This window comes from Coregonus clupeaformis, chromosome 26 (genome assembly GCF_020615455.1).
Source record: "Coregonus clupeaformis isolate EN_2021a chromosome 26, ASM2061545v1, whole genome shotgun sequence".
NCBI classification, from domain to species: Eukaryota; Metazoa; Chordata; class Actinopteri; order Salmoniformes; family Salmonidae; genus Coregonus; species Coregonus clupeaformis.
Genome location: NC_059217.1, coordinates 29,337,765 through 29,359,750, shown reverse-complemented (window position 1 = coordinate 29,359,750; position 21,986 = coordinate 29,337,765). Strand labels below are relative to the sequence as shown.

At 46.5% G+C, this 21,986-nt stretch overlaps 1 protein-coding gene across 6 annotated transcripts in view; it reads left to right on the top strand.

Annotated features, from left to right (window-relative positions):
- The window catches only part of LOC121540610 (transcriptional enhancer factor TEF-3-like), a 46,113-nt gene extending 24,442 nt beyond the window's left edge, over positions 1–21,671 (top strand). The window contains exons 1-11 of one of the 6 annotated variants that reach the window (XM_041849617.1): positions 744–835; positions 1,666–1,737; positions 3,165–3,176; positions 4,000–4,116; positions 4,268–4,311; positions 7,747–7,808; positions 7,974–8,104; positions 8,392–8,565; positions 17,317–17,457; positions 20,014–20,166; positions 20,796–21,671. In XM_041849617.1, coding sequence (XP_041705551.1) covers positions 830–835; positions 1,666–1,737; positions 3,165–3,176; positions 4,000–4,116; positions 4,268–4,311; positions 7,747–7,808; positions 7,974–8,104; positions 8,392–8,565; positions 17,317–17,457; positions 20,014–20,166; positions 20,796–20,909 — 1,026 coding nt within the window. In that variant the 5' untranslated portion in view covers positions 744–829 and the 3' untranslated portion in view covers positions 20,910–21,671. The other 5 variants (XM_041849614.2, XM_041849613.1, XM_041849619.1 and 2 more) reach the window with 5 other exon arrangements.
- The last annotated feature ends 315 nt before the right edge of the window (positions 21,672–21,986 follow it).

Sequence of the window (21,986 nt, the reverse complement as noted above, 5' to 3'; positions counted from 1 at the left end):
CGGCCTCTCCAGGCCAGGCCTCCTGCTATACCCCTTCACCTGCTCAGCCAATTTGACCAGGGCAAGCACACACACACACACACAAATACACACTTTTACTGATAACACGTCCACATACACACACACACACACTTACACCAATACAAACACATACAGGACACATTAGCACAGACTCAGACTCCCCTCCCACCTCTGCAGCTGATTTGCCCAGCCAGCCACGTCCAGTATGCTGATGATAAGTTAGCAGTACCTCATCATCCCCTAGCTGGCCTATCCTCCTACTGACACCATGCCAAGCCTGTTGCATTTACCTACACTCAAAAAGGATTTACACTGTTGGACCATATCACTATGAACTAATAAACTAAATCAAACTTTGCATCTAAACAAATCCACAAATATCAAATTTTATATTGAATAACTTTACATTTTCTTAATGCAAATCTTTTTTTTAATGTCAAAACTAAAATGTCAATGTGCTGGCTCTTCCAGGACGAAACGAGCTGATAGCACGGTACATCAAGCTACGCACAGGGAAGACGCGGACAAGAAAGCAGGTGGGTTTCGTAACACCACTCCATTTTTCCCCTATATGTTTCCAGGCCTTTCTCCCAAACCATGTGCACCCCTTAAACAACCCACCCACCCCGTGTCTGTCCAAGCTGTCTCCAATCAGGGGCTGGAAAAGACACAGAGAGGGCTAGAGGAAAGCCATGCTGCTTTCAATCCTACACATTCCCCGAGCCCCAACCCTGTTCTCACGCTGAAATGGGCCTCTCTTGAGTGATTTAGAGGGCCGGAGCGCAATGCACAGATGCTATAGGATCAGATGACGGTGTGTTTCTTCACCACCTCACCTAGCATGTAGCCCAGCCTCGTTAGAGCAAGAAGCAGAGGAATACAGGATCTTTACGGCAGAGAGGACACTGGATGGGGCAGAGATTTGGACCCTATCTGGGACATGGGATTTCGAGAGCTTGGGACTATAAGGTTCTATCTGCAAAAATATGATTCTGAGATAATTGGCATTAAAGTTCCAAACCCTCATTGGTTTGAATGGTGTCAGCAATTTTTATCTAGTATTCTTTTGAACTTAACAACTTGAATTGTGGGTATTTAGAGTACTATATAGGCAAAAAACATTAAACTGAACAAGGCTATGTCAATAACTAAATTTGGACAAAAATGCAGATAAAACCTTATAGTCCCAGGCTCCCAGGCTCTCTCTCTCTCTAGAGTGACTAACTGACATATTGGCACTGACTGATGTTGCATTACATAGAGAGAGAGGGAGAGGGGCTCCATCTATGTCCGTTTATGTGAAGATGTGATGGGGGGAAAAGAGGGAGAGGGGTTGGGGTTGACAAAGAGTTGAGGAAGGGTAGAGTGAGAGGGGAAGGGGGACACCTGCTGGTCTAGCAGTGGCCAGGGCCATGGACAAATCAGTTTGGCCTTCTTAATAAGTGCCATGTTAGTACCAAAAGTCTCAAGACAATGACATCATAGAATGAGAAAAGGAATATTATTGTTTGTTGTACATTTGGCGCCAACATGGAGGATAGTTGGCTGAACCCTGTACTGCACATCTGCCATAGACCTGATCAGACCTAATCTCTCTCGCTCTCTCTCTCTCTTTCTCTCTATCCCTCTCTCTCTCTTCTCCAGGTGTCCAGTCACATCCAGGTGCTAGCACGACGGAAGGCCCGGGAGATCCAGGTGAAGCTGAAGGTACGCTACGTGAGTCTCCCCCTTTATGAATCTTGAAACTGTGCACTGCATTGTGGGTTGGCTCGAAGGGCTACTACCATAGCAATGGAATGGGTAGAAAAAGAAATCAAACATTCAAATTCTGGAAGATTTACATGGATCCACCAATATAACGGAGCAATTCGACCTTTTAGAACACAAGTAATCCAAATTCCAATCCTCCTCACCAATGTCTGCCATGCCACATACCATGGTACAGCAGGGACCTTGCTTTCAATGGGAATGTCAATGTCTACCATTCTACCCATTCCAATTGTGACTGCTACAGCACTAGCTATGCAGGTCATTTGGAGTAGCGTGCTGCTGGCTGATGTTTTTAAGGTAGGGGTATTTATAAAAATATCGCTAGCAACAACAGAATATAGCTAGCAACAACAGAATAAAGGAATTTTGAATTACATACCTACAGTAGAAAAGAGGAGAATTTCTAATGATGTCAACTTTATTTCTCAACTCCTAATATTGAGCAAATTACACTCATTGCCGCTAATTACACTCACTGGAGTATCTAACATAGGCTTTGAAAAAGTACCGCTACCCGCTTAGCAGCGCTGCTGCTAAGCTTTCTTGACTTAATACATTTTTTACCAACACATGGCTAACCTTTGTTTAACCAGCTAAACAGCTGCTATTAGCTAAAATGTGTTTGGAGTTACCTTTCTATCTAATTGGATATGTTAGAGTTTACACTTCCTCTTCCAATTATAATGTGGGAGGTCAAAAGAATAATAAAAAACTACCAAATCTATTCATTTTAAAATGTTGATTACTTCTCCTTGCCATTCACCTGATGATAAGACAATATGTGTTTTTTTCTTATTTTATTTGCTATCATATGATGGGGGTCCTTGGGTCACCGGGTTGTCTGGGCGGGGGCTCCTGGGCAAGAAAAGGTTGAAGACACCTGTTTTAAAGTGGGAAGTTGGTGTGTTGTTGGGGAGGCTGTGGTGCTGCTTGGCTGTAGCCATGATGTTGTTCTAAAGCCACAGAGCTCAGATCATCAGGAAAGCTTCCTATGGTCTTCATGTACCTTCTCAACATGTTATTCTCTTCTCATTTTTAGGTTTGATTCCATGAAAAAATGACTCAATATACTGTACTATGGCCTTGATATCCATGAATTCGATATGGAATTCTAATGGATTCCCATTCCTACATTTCAGTACAAACAATATGGAGAGACAAAACAATGAGAAAAAGAGAGTGGGTTATATTTAATAGCACCCCCTTCATTTGTGTGGGTGTTATATGGAATGCTTAGTCCTATGATGCATATCTACAAATGACCACAGTAAATGTGGATACGCTCCAGCATTCCTGGCCTGAGGCTTGCTCTGCACGATATGAACAAATGCATTTGTCAGGAGATAAATTAATTTTTGTATTGTTCCTTCCAGGCATTTCATTTGGTAAGTATCTCAATAAAAGTGTTTATGTTTGGTGGGTGAAAGCTTCCTAACACTTACCGTCCCCAGCACTTTCTTAGTTTACGTTTCTTACCGCAGACACGCACGCACGCAAACACACACACACACACACACAAGACAACACAGCTCTCAGTCACCTTGGACGGTGGCCACTGAGCCACAGCTGGCAGGGCCCAGCATTGGTCACAAGGCAGCCTCTGACAGGCCTTTTTAAATACATCTTTCTTGTAACTGAGAACACTACCAAATGTACTCCCCTTATTTCAGCTATGCCCTTGTGTCAGCCGGTTCTGGGAACAAGATTGTGCCGTGTGGCCTAGCATTAAGTGGCTGAGAGTGTTTGTAGTCCCTGATGAGTTGGAAACTGCATGATGTCGACATGATGGACACACGCACAACAGAACAATAACGCTATACCATAGACAGGAATGACTGCTGTTTCTGGTAGCCACCATGTCACCTGCTTACCGTTAGCATTTAGCCGCAGACTAGCTTGATCGTTACCATTAGCATAGAGCTAGCCCTCTGACATGCCCAGCCCAGTTCCCACTGTGACCTCTAGCAGAGACATAGGCCACTTGTCAACACCCCCCGGCCTCTGCCAAGGCAATAAACCTTACTCTCGACCTCAGGGATCTTGACTGCAATATCACCCAGCCTCCCAGCCCAGCGCCGGATGATCAACCTGGCTTTCACCCCTCATTTCCCACCCAACAAATGACATAACGGGGCTAGTATTCCCACAGGGTGCTGACTATAATGGAGAGCATGTCTGACCCATGGGCCTTGCTGTGTGTGTCTGTAGGACCAGGCTGCCAAAGACAAGGCCCTCCAGAGTATGGCCACCATCTCCGCTACCGCCTTCCAGAACAAGATGGCTCTGCAGGGGCTGTCCAGGCCGCCGTACCCCACTGCTGGTGGAGTGAGTAGTGTTTGCAGACAGACAGAGACAGACACGCACACACACACCCTGTCCTTGTGCAACACTGGGGGATACATATACAGTAGAAGGAGAGGTGGTGTCATTGAGAGTGTATGTAATAAAATGTGTTTCCATGTTTTCTTTTCTCCAGTTTTGGCATGGCGGTCTTCCAGGACAGCCTGGGGGTCCTGAAGAGTAAGTTACAACCATGTGTGTGTGTGTCTGTGTGTGTGCGTAGGGCTGTTGCGGTGACCGTATTACTGCAACACCGGCAGTCATGCGTCATGACCGCAGTCAAATTCCACGTGACCGTTGAGTCACGGTAATCTCCTCTTATGCACTCTGGACATGCGTTGGTAGTATCCAACACCAGGTCACTAATGGCCTGGTACTCAGCGCTCTGTTGTCCCTCTAACCACTCCGACATCAATGCAAAATCACATCAAACACTTATCATCAAAACAGTATGCGCTTTTAAAACTCACCTCACTGTGATCGATCAATTTGAAGAAAGAAGTTCAACAACAGGTTGAAACTGAGTGGAAAACATGGTCCTTGTGGATGTTGTTTCAAAGCCAAACAACAAAATGAACAGCTCTTTCTAAGGTGATGATTCATTCAAAACTCCCTTATGCATATGCATAAGCCAATATATGAGGCCAAGTCCCCAAAAAACCCCAGAATTACCGCATATTACGCACGGCAGGAAAATAAAAAATAAAATACAAATATTTAAGATGTCTTTGGTACATAATTGGTCTAGCCTATACTCCAAAATTTTAACAATTCTAGTAATCACCTTTGAGTGTGAACTGTATTATTATGCATACTGGATATACTGTTTACCTTATGCTACGCTCCTAACTTTCTGTAGAGTCTGGGAGAGAACGTATAGCCCTAGGTCCTCTGTAGCTCAATTGGTAGAGCATGGCGCTTGTAATGCCAGGGTAGTGGATTCGATTCCCAGGACCACCCATACGTGAAAATGTATGCACACATGACTGTAAGTCGCTTTGGATAAAAGCGTCTGCTAAATGGCTTATTAGGCGATGCGGTTGGTTCATTGATTGTGCAGGGCGGCTTACAGAGTTAGCCTACAGTTATAGTGAATTTGATTTTGAATAGCCTAGTAATAGGGCATGTTTTATATTTTCATAATGAATAGGCTGACACATTACCTTTAGCTACAGAATATCTCACCACTGTGCCTTTCCATCTCCTCCTCTCTCTCCTTCATTCCTTTCTCAAGAGCGCCGAGAGAGGGGCGCAGTGGTCTAAGGCACTGCATCGCAGTGCTAGCTGTGCCACTAGAGATCCTGGTTCGTATCCAGGCTCTGTCGTAGCCGGCCGCAACCGGGAGACCCATGGGGCGGCGCACAATTGGCCCAGCGTCGTCCAGGGTAGGGGAGGGAATGGCCGGCAGGGATGTAGCTCAGTTGGTAGAGCATGGTGTTTGCAACGCCAGGGTTGTGGGTTCGTTTCCCACGGGGGGCCAGTATAAATAAATAAAATAAAATAAAAATGAAAATTACAAATAACTACTAAAAAAAGACAACAACAAAAAAAATATGCACTCACTAACTGTAAGTCGCTCTGGATAAGAGCATCTGCTAAATGACTAAAATGTAAATGTCAACAGTTTAATTAAATATGTTTCATTGTGAAAACATTTTACTAATGTTCCCAAACAGATTTCACTTGGTTTCCCAAATTAAACATTGGGTAACTACAGGAACAGGGTTGGAGAACCCATGGCATACATAGTTTGGCCAAATTGGGCGGAATGTCAGCTGTCATGCAGCGAGAGGCTGCAAGCCCTCAAAAAGTGGTTGATGCGTGGAGTGAAATAGGTGTTCTTATAAGCTGTAACGAAGACGCAGGGAGTCAGGAAGCAGGTGCAGTCGGTGAGTTTAATATGTTAGAACATCGAGTGAATACACAAACAAGGGTAGCGTCTGAACATGAACAATACTGCCTGATGGGTGATAACAACGAAGCGCTAGATAAAGGGGGAGTAATCAGGGAAGTGATGAAGTCCAGGTGTGCCTAATGATGTTGCGCAGGTGTGCGTAATGATGGTTGCCAGGTGTGCATAATTATGGGTTGCCAGGACCGGTGGTTAGTAGACCGGCGACATCGAGCGCCGGAGGGGGGGAGCAGGAGTACACGTGACATCAGTCCAGGTGGCATAAGTCCAGACAGTTCTATATGCAATCCTATGTGAAAGCAGAGTTTTGATGGTTGCCACTAAAAAGGGGAGGATCCCAGCTGCTACTATATTTATTTCTCAGCTAATATTAAGCACATGCTCTGCTATACAACTGGAGTAGCCTACCCAGCATGATTGAAAAACGAACCCTGGGAAAGCTGCCTCCATTCGCTATTCGAGTGCATACGGATGACATGTCTTTTTTTTCCCTGCCCCTGTTCCTGCCCATATGTTAATGGTCATTCTAAATTGTATATATTAGTAAAGATTACATTGAGAATAGTCTGATGGGTGAAAATATGATCACTTGATGAGAGAACAGTGTGTGCAGCCTGAGGCAAGCTTTTTTTGCGACTTTTTCCAGTCATCAATATCCTATAGTCGCATCATGCAGCCCATAAATGTTTTGATTTCTAAGACATTCTAAGGTTTGTATCATTCACAACTGAAGTTGCCAAATAACTCTAAATCTAGCGTATAGGACCTGTTTCAAATGGTTGCTTTTACACTCAACATAGCCACTTCATATGCGCACTTGCTCTGGAATGGGAAAAATATTGTTTGTATTTTATTCAGATAAGTTAAATTACATTCTTCTTACTATAAAATCATATAATATAAAATAATGGCACAGGACTTATAAGCATATCTGGTCTGCTAAATGAACTAGTCTACAGCCTGGCGCATAATCAGATAGCATATAATACAGTAAGTAGACCGACTCATTCTGTTCTTCTGAAATACATTTTCTTCATATCATAATGTTTCTTTACACCTGTCTAAAATAAATAATGGATTTGTTGTGTTGGTGTATATTAAATGTATTTATTCGACTTTTAAATGTAGATGTTCCAAAGGCGCGCATCAGCAGCTTGTATGTGTGGAGGCCTGGAAATTCAAAACATGTTTATATTAATTAACAGTCAAATACCGTGAGACCGGCAGCATTTGCATGACAATAACCAGCTGACAAAATGTCCTGATCGCCACAGCCCTATGCGTGCATGCGAGTCTGTCTGTCTGTCTGCCTGCCTGTCTGTCTGCCTGCCTGCCTGTCTGTCTGTCTGCCTGTCTGTCTGTCTGTCTGCCTGCCTGCCTGCCTGCCTGCCTGCCTGCCTGCCTGCCTGCCTGCCTGCCTGCCTGCCTCCCTGCCTCCCTGCCTCCCTGCCTGCCTGCCTGCCTGCCTGCCTGCCTGCCTGACTGACAGTAAAAAGGCATAGGCCTACTGCCACTGAATAAATGGAAATCACAATCTGTCAAAACTGAATGTGACAGAGAAACTGTTTATTTAAACAGCACTTTCGTTAATGAAGCCGAGCCCCCAGTGTGTTTAAGGGTCTGCCGGTCCAATTAGGTGTGTGTGTGCAAGGGGTCAGGAGGGTAAGGGTGTAATGTGTCTTCTGCCTGTCTTGTCTCTCCAGCATTAAGCCCTTTTCCCAGCAGAGTTACGCCATGCAGTCGTCCGGCCCACTCCCCATAACAGGTGGGTTTTCTCAGCTTCCCTTCACGTCCCCATGTGTCGACAGACGTTGTCATGGTCCGTAAGTGATGAAGAGCTCCAACAAAGCTCAGAGAAACTGACAGTATGCAACAACATTTTTCAAACCTATGGTATATTTTGTTACTCCCCGCCCCCCCTCTTCTTCAGGCTATGAGAGCATGGCAGGCCTTTCAATGTCGCCGGGCGCCCCCCCGTGGCAGGGGCGGAGTATCGCCAGCTCTAAGCTCCGCATGCTGGAGTTCTCCGCCTTCCTGGAGCAGCCTCAGGACCAAGAGACCGTGAGTAGTAATTTAGTAGCCCCTCGCCCTGCCTAATAAGCCTCCACATTCATATTAATCTCACTTAGTTGATAGGGACACTGTACATGTATAATCAACATTTCAGTTCTCATCAATGTAAAAGTTTGAGACATAAAGAAAAACAATATCTGTTCCTTTTCATCCAACCCTTTCCCTAAAGCTGTAATGTTAATATCCTCACACCATGACTGCATCTTGACCATGAACTGAATCAGTGCTCTGATAGTAATCAACATCTCTCTCTCCCTCTCCTCTTTGTTTTCCAGTTTAACAAGCACCTGTTTGTGCACATCGGTCAGTCCAACCCCACCTTCAGTGACCCTTACCTGGAGGCAGTGGACATCCGGCAGATCTACGACAAGTTCCCTGAGAAGAAGGGAGGGCTGAAGGAGCTGTTTGAGAAGGGGCCGCCAGACACTTTCTTTCTCGTCAAGTTCTGGGTGAGTCCAGGCAGAAACAAAGCAGAGGTGTGTGTTTGAGGGCACATTGTAGTGTGTGTGTGTGTGTTTGTTTGTTTGTGTGTGGGTGAGTCTCTGCTTTCTGAATAGAATAATGGAAAGGGAGTCCAAACAAAGAATCAGTCGAAGCACAAAAGGGGAACTGAGAGAGTATTTGGTATGGTAAAGGTTTTTGTAGCGCTCTCCTCAGTTGTTAAATGTGTTAGGTGTTGGGATATCTTTAGCACTGGAGCTAAAGGAATTTAGTAGTAACAATTTCAGTTTGAAACAAATGAAAAGTAATTGATTAAGACCTGGCTGTTTTCTGCCAGTGGGTAGAGGGCACATTGTAGCGTGCGTGCGTGTGTGTGTGTGTGTGTGACGGCAGCCTTGGGTGTGAGAGTGGCAGGGCTTCTCTTTCACTGGGGAAATCTGAGCCTGGGCACCTGTCCCCTCGCTATTAGGCTGAACCCACCCCACACGCATCCACTTATTTATAGATCCCCCTAAGAGAGAGTGGGTGTAAAGGAGAAAAAGGAGGGGGGGGGGACAGAGGAGGGGGGGGGGGGGGCAGGAAGAGAGAGAGGGGGGAGAGAAAGCAGAGGGATGTGTTACAAGGAGCTGGGATGCAGGGGTAATTAGAAAAGGAAATAAGTGGAAAGGAGAAATAGGGGAAGAGCGAGAGAAAGAGAGAGAGGGGGGAGGGGTGAGCAGGGTCCATTTCGTCCATCTCCTCTGACCACCTCTTTGCCATGTGCATAACTTACTTCAGAAACACTACTTATACACGCTATATTCTATAGAATGGAGATTTTCAGAGCTTGATTATCATGTTTCCAGTCACACCTTTACATCCCAGCTCTACATTCCATTATGATCTCTCCCCCTAGTTGGCTTGTACATGAGGTGTTAGTCACCCTCACATGCTCCTATGTGAAGTGTTATTTATTGTAGAGAGATAAAAGACATTGGTGAGTGACAGAAACCCATTGTGTCCAACAAGCCATTCATCAATAAGGCACCCTCTTAATTCATGTCAGAGCTCTGATTGACTCAAGCACCCATGACATACAGTACCTTCAGAAAGTACACCCCTTTACTTTTTCCCCATTTTGTTGTGTTACAGCCTGAATTTAAAATGGATTACATTGAGATTTTGTGTCACTGGCCTACACACAATACCTCATAATATAAAAGTGGAATTATGTTTTTAGAAATTCTTAGAAATGTATTACAAATGAAAAGCTGAAATATCTAGAGTCAATAAGTATTCAACCCCTTTGTTATGGCAAGCCTAAATAAGTGCAGGAGTAAAAATGTGCTTAACAAGTCACATAAGTTATATGGGCGCAATAATAGTGTTTAACATTATTTTTGAATGACTACCTCATGTCTATACTCCACACAGACAATGATCTGTAAGGTTCCTCAGTCGAGCAGTGCATTTCAAACACAGATTCAACCACAAAGACCAATGCGTCGCAAAGAAGGGCACCTATTGGTAGATGGGTAAAAATAAAAAGAAGCAGGCATTAAATATCCCTTTGAGCATGGTGAAGTTAATTACACTTTGGATGGTGTATCAATTTACCCAGTCACTACAAAGATACAGGCATCCTTCCTAACTCAGTTGCCGGAGAGGAAGGAAACCGCTCAGGGATTTCACCATGAGGCCAATGGCGACTTTAAAACAGTTAGAGTTTAATGGCTGTGATAGGAGAAAACTGAACATGGATCAACAACATTGTAGTTACTCCACAATACTAACATAAATGACAGTGAAAAGAAGGAAGCCTGTACAGATTACAAATATTCCAAAACATGCATCCTGTTTGCAATAAGGCACTGAAGTAATACTGCAAAAAATGTGGGAAAGAAATTAACATTTTGTCCTGAATACAAAGCTTTATGTTTGGGGAAAATCTTCACATTTTCAAGCATGGTGGTGGCTGCATCATGTTATGGGTATGCTTGTCATCGGCAAGGACTAGGGAGTTTGTGATGAGGTGTGAATGAAGGAGTCAGGCGCAGGAGGTAAAACACCGAAGTCCAGAGTTTATTCCGTTTACATAAATAAAACGCACCCAGCGTCAATACGAAACTATCACAAGGGAAATATTCCACCTTGGCAATAACAAATGGAAGAGTAGCTCAACCGAGCTACTCGCTCTCACAATGAAACAATCACTCACAAAGACAAGGGGAACCGAGGGAACACTTATATACATACTAATTAGGGGAATGAGCACCAGGTGTGTGTGATTGACAAGACAAGACATGACAAGTGGAGTGATGAGAATTGAATCGGCAGTAGGACGCGGAGCAGGGCGAGTCGGATGGCAACGGTGGAAATCCCTCAACAGGGAGGGATCGAGGATGTCCCTCCTTGAGACCCAGCACCATTCCTCCGGACCGTACCCCTCCCACTCCACGAGATACTGAAGGCCCCCCACCCGACGCCTCGAATCCAGTAACGGACTGAGTATGCCGGGGCCCCCTCGATGTCCAGAGGAGGTGGAGGAACCTCCCGCACCTCAGACTCCTGGAGCGGACCAGCTACCACCGGCCTGAGGAGAGACACATGAAACGAGAGGTTAATACGGTAATCAGGGGGGAGTAACAACCTGTATGTAACCTCGTTTATCCTCCTCAGGACTTTAAACGGACCCACAAACCGCGGGCTCAGCTTCTGGCAGGGCAGGCGGAGGGGTAGATTCCAGGTCGAGAGCCAGACCTGAACCGGGGCCTCCCTGCGGTGGCGGTCAGCGTTCGCCTTCTGACGACGCACGGCGCGCTGGAGGCGAACGTGGGCAGCGTCCCAAGTCTCCTCCGCGCCGAAACCAGTCATCCACCGCAGGAGCCTCGGTCCGGCTCTGGTGCCACGGTACCAGGACCGGTTGGTAACCCAAAACACATTGGAAGGGTGTTAGGTTAGGAGTGGCAGAGAGAGTTCTGAGCGTATTCTGCCCATGGCAGGAACACCAACCACTCCCCCGGCCGGTCCTCACAGTAGGTCCGCAGGAACCTACCCACATCTTGATTCACCCTCTCCACCTGCCCATTACTCTCGGGGTGAAATCCAGAGGTCAGGCTGACCGAGACCCCCAGACGTTCCATGAACGCCTTCCAGACCCTAGACGTGAACTGGGGACCTCGGTTGGACACTATATCCTCTGGTACCCCGTAGTACCGGAAGACGTGAGTAAACAGAGCCTCCGCAGTTTGTAGGGCCGTGGGGAGACCGGGCAGAGGAAGGAGGCGGCAGGACTTCGAAAAGCGATCCACAACGACCAGGATAGTGGTGTTATCTTGGGAGAGGGGAAGATCAGTAAGAAAATCAATACTAAGGTGAGACCATGGTCATTGTAGAACTGGTAAAGGTTGTAGCTTACCCGCTGGGAGGTGCCTAGGTGCCTTACTCTGGGCACACACTGAGCAGGAGGAAACATACACCCTCACGTCCTTAGCCAAGGTAGGCCACCAGTACTTCTCGGTCAGGCAGCGCATTGTACGACCGATACCTGGATGACCAGAGGAGGGTGTCGTGTGTGCCCAGTAGATCAGACGATCACGGATAAGCGCAGGCACGTACTGCAGCCCAGCTGGACACTGCAGTGGAGATGGATCTGTGCGTAATGCCTGCGCTATATCCGCGTCCATCGCCCATACTACCGGCGCCACAATGCATGAGGCCGGGAGTATGGTGGTGTTGTCTCTGTGTCATACAGCTGAGACAGTGCGTCTGCCTTCACGTTCTTCGTACCTGGAATGTATGAAAGTGTGAAATCAAACCGGGTGAAGAAGAGGGCCCACCTGGCCTGGAGAGTATTCAGCCTCCTCGCTGCCTGAATGTACTCCAGGTTACGGTGGTCTGTCCAGACGAGGAAAGGGTGTTTCACCCCTTCGAGCCAATGCCTCCACACCGTCAAAGCTCGGACAACAGCCAGCAGCTCCCGATCACCAACGCCGTAGTTCTACTCCGCCGAGCTGAGCTTCTTCGAAAAGAAGGCACAGGGGCGGAGCTTAGGTGGCGTGCCCGAGCATTGGGATAAGACAGCGCCAATCCCTACCTCGGACGCATCCACCTCCACTATGAACGGTAGTGATGGATTGGGGTGAGCCAGTACCGGGGCTGAGGTGAACAGACCCCGCAATCTACTGAAGGCCAAATCAGCCTCAGCAGACCAGCGGAGCCGGGACGGCCCACCCTTCAACAAGGAGGTAATGGGAGCTGCGACCTTGCCAAAGCCCCGAATAAACCTCAGATAGTAGTTGGCAAAGCCAAGGAAGCGCTGCACCTCCTTCACCGTGGTTGGAGTCGGCCAATTACGCACGGCTGAAATGTGATCTCCCTCCATCTCCACACCTGTGGTAGTAATGCGGTATCTGAGGAAGGAGATTGACTGCTGGAAAAACTCACACTTCTCTGCCTTGGCATAAAGATCATTCTCCAGCAGTCGGACCAGTACCTTGCAAACCAGGGACACATGCTCGGCGCGCGTAGCGGAATACACCAGGATGTCATCGATGTAGACCACCACACCGCGACCAAGCATGTCCCGAAACACCTTGTTCACAAAGGACTGGAAAACAGATGGAGCATTCATCAAACCGTAGGGCATCACCAGGTATTCATAATGCCCCGAGGTTGTTCTGAATGCGGTTTTCCACTCATCCCCTTCCCGAATACGCACCAGGTTGTAGGCACTCCTGAGGTCTAATTTGGTGAAAAAACGGGCCCATGCATTGACTCAATCACTGAAGGAATGAGGGGAAGAGGATAACTAAATCGTACAGTCACCTTATTCAGTGGTCGATAATCAATGCACAGGCGTAAACCGCCATCTTTCTTCTTCACAAAGAAGAAACTTGAGGAAGCAGGTGAAGTGGAGGGACGTATATACCCCTGGCGCAGGGACTCGGTGACGTATGTTTCCATAGCCTCCATTTCAGCCTGCGACAGGGGATACACATGACTCCTGGGAGGTACAGCGTCTACCCGAAGGTTTATCGCGCAATCCCCCTACCGATGAGGTGGTAATTTAGTCGCTTGCGTCTTGGAAAACGCGAACGCCAGATCATGGTATTCGGGGGGAATGCGCACTGTGGGGGTACTGTCTGGACTTTACACCATGGTCGCACCAACGGAAACACCTAGACACCTACCTGGACACTCAAGCGACCACCCCGTAAGAACCCTCTGCGACCATGAAAAAGTGGGGTTGTGAAGGGCTAACCACGGAATACCTAAGACTACAGGGTAAGCAGGAGACTCAATAATCAAAAAAGTGATCTGCTCAACATGCGTCTCCTATGTAATCATGGTGACTGGTACAATAACCTCCTTTACCAACCCGGACACTAATGGTCGACTATCAAGTGCTCTGATGGGGAGTGGAATGGATAGGGGAACCAATGAAATGCCTTGACGGCGTGCAAATGCCCTGTCCATAAAGTTCCCAGCTGCGCCTGAATCGACTAGCGCCTTACACTGGGAAACTACCAGGTGATCGGGAAAGGAGATAGATAAGGTACAGTGCGCCGCAAAGGGCTCTGAACAATTTTGGGTGTTCATTACCTGGGGTGATGCGTGAGTGCCCTGCCTACCGCCTCCAGACCCAAAGGAACGTTGACTGCGATGTGAGGTGGATTGTCCCTTTGTGCCACCAGAGTGGAACTGTCGCTGTCCTCCTGCGCTCTCTCGACCGGTGGCTCCCCCCAGCTCCATCTGCACAGGGTCAGAGTCGTCCGGAGTGGGAACGGGCAGACCCCTAGCAGATTGTCCAGCCGGATGGCCATGTCCACCAGTTGGGAGAACGATAGCATGACAACACGGCAGGCTAGCTCCCGTCGGACGTCCTCCCTTAGGTGGCACCGGAAATGGTCGATCAGGGCCCGCTCGTTCCACCCGGACCCCGCTGCCAGCGTCCGGAACTCCAGCGCGTAGTCCTGTGCGGTCCTCGTCCCCTGCCTCAGATGGACCAGTTGTTCGCCCGTCTCTCGACCCTCAGGCGGGTGATCGGAAACGGCCCGAAAGAGGCGAGCAAACTCCCCGTAGTCCTCCAACGCGGCACCTCCCTCGTTCCACACCGCGTTGGCCCACTCCAGGGCTCTCCCACAAAGGCAGGAAACGAGGACGGATACCTTCTCCCGCTCCAGTGGTGCCGGCCTGATGCTGGAGAAATACAACTCTAGTTGGAGCAGAAATCCCTTACATCACGCTGCCGTCCCATCAAACGCCGGTGGCCGGGATATCTGGATCCCTCCAGGGGCTGGGGTGTAGGTGGCTGGATCCGGTTGACCAGCTGGTCTCGATAGATCGGGTCCTCTCCTCTCCAGGCGTTGTACTACCTGAAGAACCCGATCCATCGCTTCCCCCAAGCTGGCCAGCATCGAGGAATGCTCCTGGACCCTTGCCACAACTCCAGGCATGCGGTCTTCTCCTGCTGACTCCATTCAGCGGGTGAGTGATTCTGTGATGAGGTGTGAATGAAGGAGTCAGGCGCAGGAGGTAAAACACCGAAGTCCAGAGTTTATTCCGTTTACATAAATAAAACGCACCCAGCGTCAATACGAAACTATCACAAGGGAAATATTCCACCTTGGCAATAACAAATGGAAGAGTAGCTCAACCAAGCTACTCGCTCTCACAATGAAACAATCACTCACAAAGACAAGGGGAACAGAGGGAACACTTATACACATACTAATTAGGGGAATGAGCACCAGGTGTGTGTGATTGACAAGATAAGACATGACAAGTGGAGTGATGAGAATGGGATCGGCAGTAGCTAGTAAGCCGGTGACGACGAACGCCGAAACCTGCCCGAACAAGGAGGGGAGGCAGCCTCGGCAGAAGTCGTGACAGTTATTTTAGGATAAAAAGAAACGGAATAGAGCTAAGCACAGGCAAAATCCTGGTTCAGTCTGCTTTCCAACAGACACTGGGAGACAAATTCACCTTTCAGCAGGACATTAACCTTGATACATTTGCAAAAATGTCTAAAAACATGTTTTCACTTTGTCATTATGGGGTATGTGTGTAGATGGGTGAGAGTGAAACATCTATTTAATCCATTTTGAATTCAGGCTGGAACAACAAAATGTGGAAAAGGTCAAGGGGTATGAATACTTTCTGAAGGCACTGTATGCAGCTGTCCCAGACTGACTGGAGAAAACAAGCCCATATGACTGCTGCTAGTGCCAGATACATCACCTCAACATATCGTATTATAGTGGGTCTGATTGTCCTGAGGGGGCTCTCCAACCCTCATGGCACCCATGACAAAACACACAGACAGACAAATAAGCACACAAACAAACAACTAACCAACCAACATCTGGACATTTCAACAGCCACACTCTTGAGTGCAAAAAAAACAGGAATACAGCAACATATCTGAGGTGACTTATACCTTGTTTCCTTCTTCATAAAGTGAGAAATAAAAAACCTGTTCCATCGATGCGGCCAGCCAGCCAGCAAGCCACCCGGGTCATGACTTGGGGGCGTCCTGAGGCTCCGGCCGGTTGTCATGGCGATGGTGACAGGCTGCTGGCCCGTCTCCAAAGCAATGGTATTCTAGATTGAATTTCCAGCTCCCCGGCCGGCCCTGCCTGCTCCCCACAGCGCCCGTGGCCCTGTCCTAACGGATTGTCTCGCGCCTTTGAAGTGCCCGGAGAATCCGATTTGAGCCGGCCCTTGTAAATTGTTACACAGGAGCCTGGCCTGGCTGATCTAATCAGCCAATTGTGGGCTGTTGATTATAATTGGATGAATTCCCTCGCAGGCCGTTAGGGAAGGGGGGAGCGCAGGTTCGGGGAGGGTCACTGGGCCCCGGGGATGAAGACAAATGAGAGAATGACAGGAGCGAGGGATAAAGACGAGAAGCGGGGTGATGAAGAGAGGCTGAGCGCTGTATTAATGGCCCATTAGGAGACAAGGGCCTGAGAGGGGAAAAGGTAAAGCCCTCTGTGTCTGTTTGTCCTCCTCTACCATGACAGAGATGACGCCTCGTCACGATATAAAATCTGATATAGGATCAGATTACCCTGACCCCCATCATTCCCTTAACCATTAGGAGGGATAAATAGATATCTGACCCAGTATCAGTGACTAGGGGCAGATTCTACCTTCTCAGACAGACAGGAGGTTGGATGCACCTGATGAAGAGAGAGGGCCAGATGGGACTAACGCCACAGCTAGACACACAGCATCTTGGGAATGCAGAGGCTGGATTGGCAGCCTAAATTAAGTCAATACAGGCCAGGCCAATAGATGCTGCTTGGCTTTGCAGAGAATTAGTCGCTGGCTTTGTTGAGCTGTCACACTCGGGTAACACGTTTCAGAAAGCCAACACAGACACACACACACAAGTTTCTCTGTTCCTTGAAGCACAGTCTATTAACTGAGAAGAAACTGACATTACTGAAAGAAAGATTGATGTATAACAACTGAAGTAACACACAGGTTTCTGTTGAGTTTTTTGATTGAACTGTCCAGAACTAAAAATGTATCTCGTCTTAAAGACTGGCAGGTTGCAGGTTGTTTGAACAATGCCTTATCCTCTTGGTAAGACTGACAGGTTGTGTGTGGCCTGTGTCGACATCCTCCTGTCTTTCCTCTACTGTCCAATCTGTTCAATAAAAGATGGGGGGGGGGGTCTGGTAGGTTGTTGTTGACTGTATGGTTCCTCTCTCTCTCTCTGCAAGCTGATGTGTTGTTGTTGACTGTGTGGTACCTCTCTCTCTGTGCAGGCTGATCTGAGTGCCAACCTGCAGGACGACAGCAGTTTCTTCTACGGCGTGTCCAGTCAGTACGAGAGCTCTGAGAACATGATCATCACCTCCTCCACCAAGGTCTGCTCCTTCGGAAAGCAGGTGGTGGAGAAAGTAGAGGTGAGAGAGTCACCAGAAGAATTGCTCCATCAGTAGAGACTAAAAAAACGAATAAATACATACCATAGATGAAGATAAAGACCGATGTAGATACATTAACAGAAATGGATATGGGTTTTGTAGAGGTGATGGTCTAACAAGCTTTGAGTCCAGGAGTGGCATAAACATTTATGTTTTAGACCTGCTATCTCTCCACACTTCACTGACTCTTGACTGCTGATAGATTTATTTGACCAGGTAAGTTGACCTGGTACTGAAATGTAAGGGGATTTGAATGATTGACAGTTGAACTGATAGACGGGGTCAACATTTGAGGTCAATGACTGTGATGATTATCCCTCTGAGAATGAATAACCCAACCAGTGGTTGTGATGGATTCAGCTCACTATTCACTGCTCTGTGGTCCAGAACAGACCATCACAAAAATCACAAGACAACACTTACATTCCTCCTCACCCTGACTCACTGGATGTGTCCCAAATGGCACCCTATTCCCCATTTAGTGCACTACTTTTGACCAGAGCTCTATAGGCCCTGGTCAAAAGTAGTGCACAATATAAGGAATAGGATGCCATTTGGGACACATAACTATTGTTTTGTGTTGCCTGTCCACTACAGCATCACTGTTATCCCTACTCCCTACAGAGATGTGTTGTACAACACTCAAACACATACACACATTCACACAGATATTGAGGGGAAGCCAGGCCAGCCATCTACTATAATGTCATGACATTAAACGGTGACATCAGTTTGATTATGGTAGCCATTAGGCCTACCTACAGTGAGGGAAAAAAGTATTTGATCCCCTGCTGATTTTGTATGTTTGCCCACTGACAAAGACATGATGGTAGGTTTATTTGAACAGTGAGAGACAGAATAACAACAACAAAATCGTGAAAAACGCATGTAAAAAATGTTATAAATTGATTAGCATTTTAATGAGGGAAATAAGTATTTGACCCCTCTGCAAAACATGACTTAGTACTTGGTGGCAAAACCCTTGTTGGCAATCACAGAGGTCAGACATTTCTTGTAGTTGGCCACCAGGTTTGCACACATCTCAGGAGGGATTTTGTTCCACTCCTCTTTGCAGATCTTCTCCAAGTCATTAAGGTTTCGAGGCTGACGTTTGGCAACTCGAACCTTCAGCTCCCTCCACAGATTTTCTATGGGATTAAGGTCTGGAGACTGGCTAGGCCACTCCAGGACCTTAATGTGCTTCTTCTTGAGCCACTCCTTTGTTGCCTTGGCCGTGTGTTTTGGGTCATTGTCATTCTGGAATACCCATCCATGACCCATTTTCAATGCCCTGGCTGAGGGAAGGAGGTTCTCACCCAAGATTTGACGGTACATGGCCCCGTCCATCGTCCCTTTGATGCGGTGAAGTTGTCCTGTCCCATTAGCAGAAAAACACTCCCAAAGCATCATGTTTCCACCTCCATGTTTGACGGTGGGGATGGTGTTCTTGGGGTCATAGGCAGCATTCCTCCTCCTCCAAACACGGCGAGTTGAGTTGATGCCAAAGAGCTCGATTTAGGTCTCATCTGACCACAACACTTTCACCCAGTTCTCCTCTGAATCATTCAGATGTTCATTGGCAAACTTCAAACGGCCCAGTATATGTGCTTTTTTGAGCAGGGGGACCTTGCGGGCGCTGCAGGATTTCAGTCCTTCACGGCGTAGTGTGTTACCAATTGTTTTCTTGGTGACTATGGTCCCAGCTGCCTTGAGATCATTGACAAGATCCTCCCGTGTAGTTCTGGGCTGATTCCTCACCGTTCTCATGATCATTGCAACTCCACGAGGTGAGATCTTGCATGGAGCCCCAGGCCGAGGGAGATTTACAGTTATTTTGTGTTTCTTCCATTTGTGAATAATCGCACCAACTGTTGTCACCTTCTCACCAAGCTGCTTGGCGATGGTCTTGTAGCACATTCCAGCCTTGTGTAGGTCTACAATCTTGTCCCTGACATCCTTGGAGAGATCTTTGGTCTTGGCCATGGTGGAGAGTTTGGAATCTGATTGATTGATTGCTTCTGTGGACAGGTGTCTTTTATAAAGGTAACAAGCTGAGATTAGGAGCACTCCCTTTAAGAGTGTGCTCATAATCTCAGCTCGTTACCTGTATAAAAGACACCTGGGGGCCAGAAATCTTTCTGATTGAGAGGGGGTCAAATACTTATTTCCCTCATTAAAATGCAAATCAATTTATAACATTTTTGACATGCGTTTTTCTGGATTTTTTAGTTGTTATTCTGTCTCTCACTGTTCAAATAAACCTACCATTAAAATTATAGACTAATCATTTCTTTGTCAGTGGGCAAACGTACAAAATCAGCAGGGGATCGAATACTTTTTTCCCTCACTGTATAGGCTATATTTAGTGTTATATCTATCATGCCATATATCAGGTACATTGTACATGTATTACCTTGAATTTCATCTATGAGGGCTATAATGTATTTTCACTGTGATATCTCTAGGACCATATCCTGAAATATTGAACATACAGTATATCATATCATATATTGGATACATTGTGTGTCTCCCCAGACGGAGTATGCGCGGTTTGAGAATGGGCGGTATGTGTTCAGGACCCACCGGTCCCCACTATGTGAATACATGATCAACTTCATCCACAAGCTCAAACACCTGCCGGAAAAGTACATGATGAACAGTGTACTGGAGAACTTCACCATCCTACAGGTACATGCACACACACAATTACCATTTAAAATATTGTGCCAGACAACTGTTCACTTGTCAACCACCTGCTTGCTGCTTGAATAGCTTTCAATACAGAAGCAGAAGAGATTGAGAGCATGGAATGGGAAACATGAGCAAGGAGAGTACCACCATAGTAACAAAGTGGTCGTCAATATAAGGGTTCAAAGACACTGTCCATTCCATTGGCAACTGCATTCTTACTAGAGTCCAGACACAATGACCATATTGAACCCACACAGCAGACCACATCGCAACATGTTATTAGGTTCTCAATGGGCTGATTTAGCCCATATTAAACATGAGCTGCACACACACACATTGTATCAATGCTATGGATTATGCAACAAGCGCTTCTTTCAGGCATAGGACAATGATATGGTGAAAGTATTGTTCTCAAAAGGAGCTCATGCATTTTGACAGTTCGCTTTTGTGTAATCGCTTTTACCACTCTGTCATAGTGAGAGGTGAGACCCACCTGTATTCAAAATAATGAAAACTCATTTGTAGTGCTTAAAAATTTATATTTTTGAGAAATGTGTCAGATGTGTATAGTAGTATTATAGCTAGTGGTGTAAAATGACTGTGCATGTGTGTCTGTCTCTCTGCAGGTGGTCACCAACAGGGACACACTGGAGACCCTGCTGTGTATAGCCTATGTCTTTGAGGTGTCTACTAGTGAGCATGGAGCCCAGCACCATATTTACCGGCTGGTCAAAGACTGAGACAGCCCTGTGGACAGAAAACCACTATAGGCCAACAATAACAACAACAACACCCCAACCATGGACAATCTCCTCTGTAAGCTGCAAGCACCATACGATTGTCTGTCAGGACCCAAAGAAGCACTGGGCGGGTTGCTTGCCCACTGAAACTACTGTGGAAGAGTTGGATTGGGAGCTGGAGTGAACTGTACAACTGTGTGATGTGAAGGAGAGGAGCAGAGGGTGGGAACCTTCATTGTGGTTTATCTGTATGTACTAGAGGAGCCAAACGTCAAGACAATGCATGAGAAATGGTTGTTTTTTTACCTCATATTACTAGTGATTGCTTGTTTGATTTAGTTTCATTTTACACAGCTGCATGAGCGGGATTAGTTTTCTTTGTCTGTGGGCGCCACCTAGTGACTTCTAATGTATATTACACACAGGGCAAGAGGACGAAAGGAGAACTGGAAAGCAAGACTGCACATCCATAGCATTGTTTTGGTGCTAATATTTGTGTTATTTGAGTAAAAGTACAGTACCACAGCCATCTCCTCTGAAAAAGTATCTCTATTGAAGAAAATAAGAGGCAAAATTATGATTAAAATAAATATTGTATCCACCTGGTTTGATGGTCAAATTAAATGTTTTGGACTATTGTTGAATGAAATTGAGCATAACTCACATACAGTAGATAACTCTGCTTGAACCTGAACCAGGTTTGAATCTGCTATCTATAATTGAAGCTGACTAGCTACAGTATGAATAAACTGTTGTAATCTATTTATGGCACTGAACTGAAGTTTAAGATGGAAATACAAGTGCACTTCACATATCATACTTAACAGATCATGTTGCTTGATTTTTGTTCTTAATGTGATCTATTGAGACTAATATATGAAAATGTCACACTACAATTGTTATATAAGTAATAAAATAATGATACAAATGAGTATTCCCAGGTAGGTTTCTTACATAACATGTGATAAAATGCACCCATGTTGTTAGCCATGAAAGTAAGGAAAGAATACGATTCTTTAGATTCAGAAGATCAATGATGCACTCCACTCCAGCAGGTGGCGATACTGCAAAATGTGT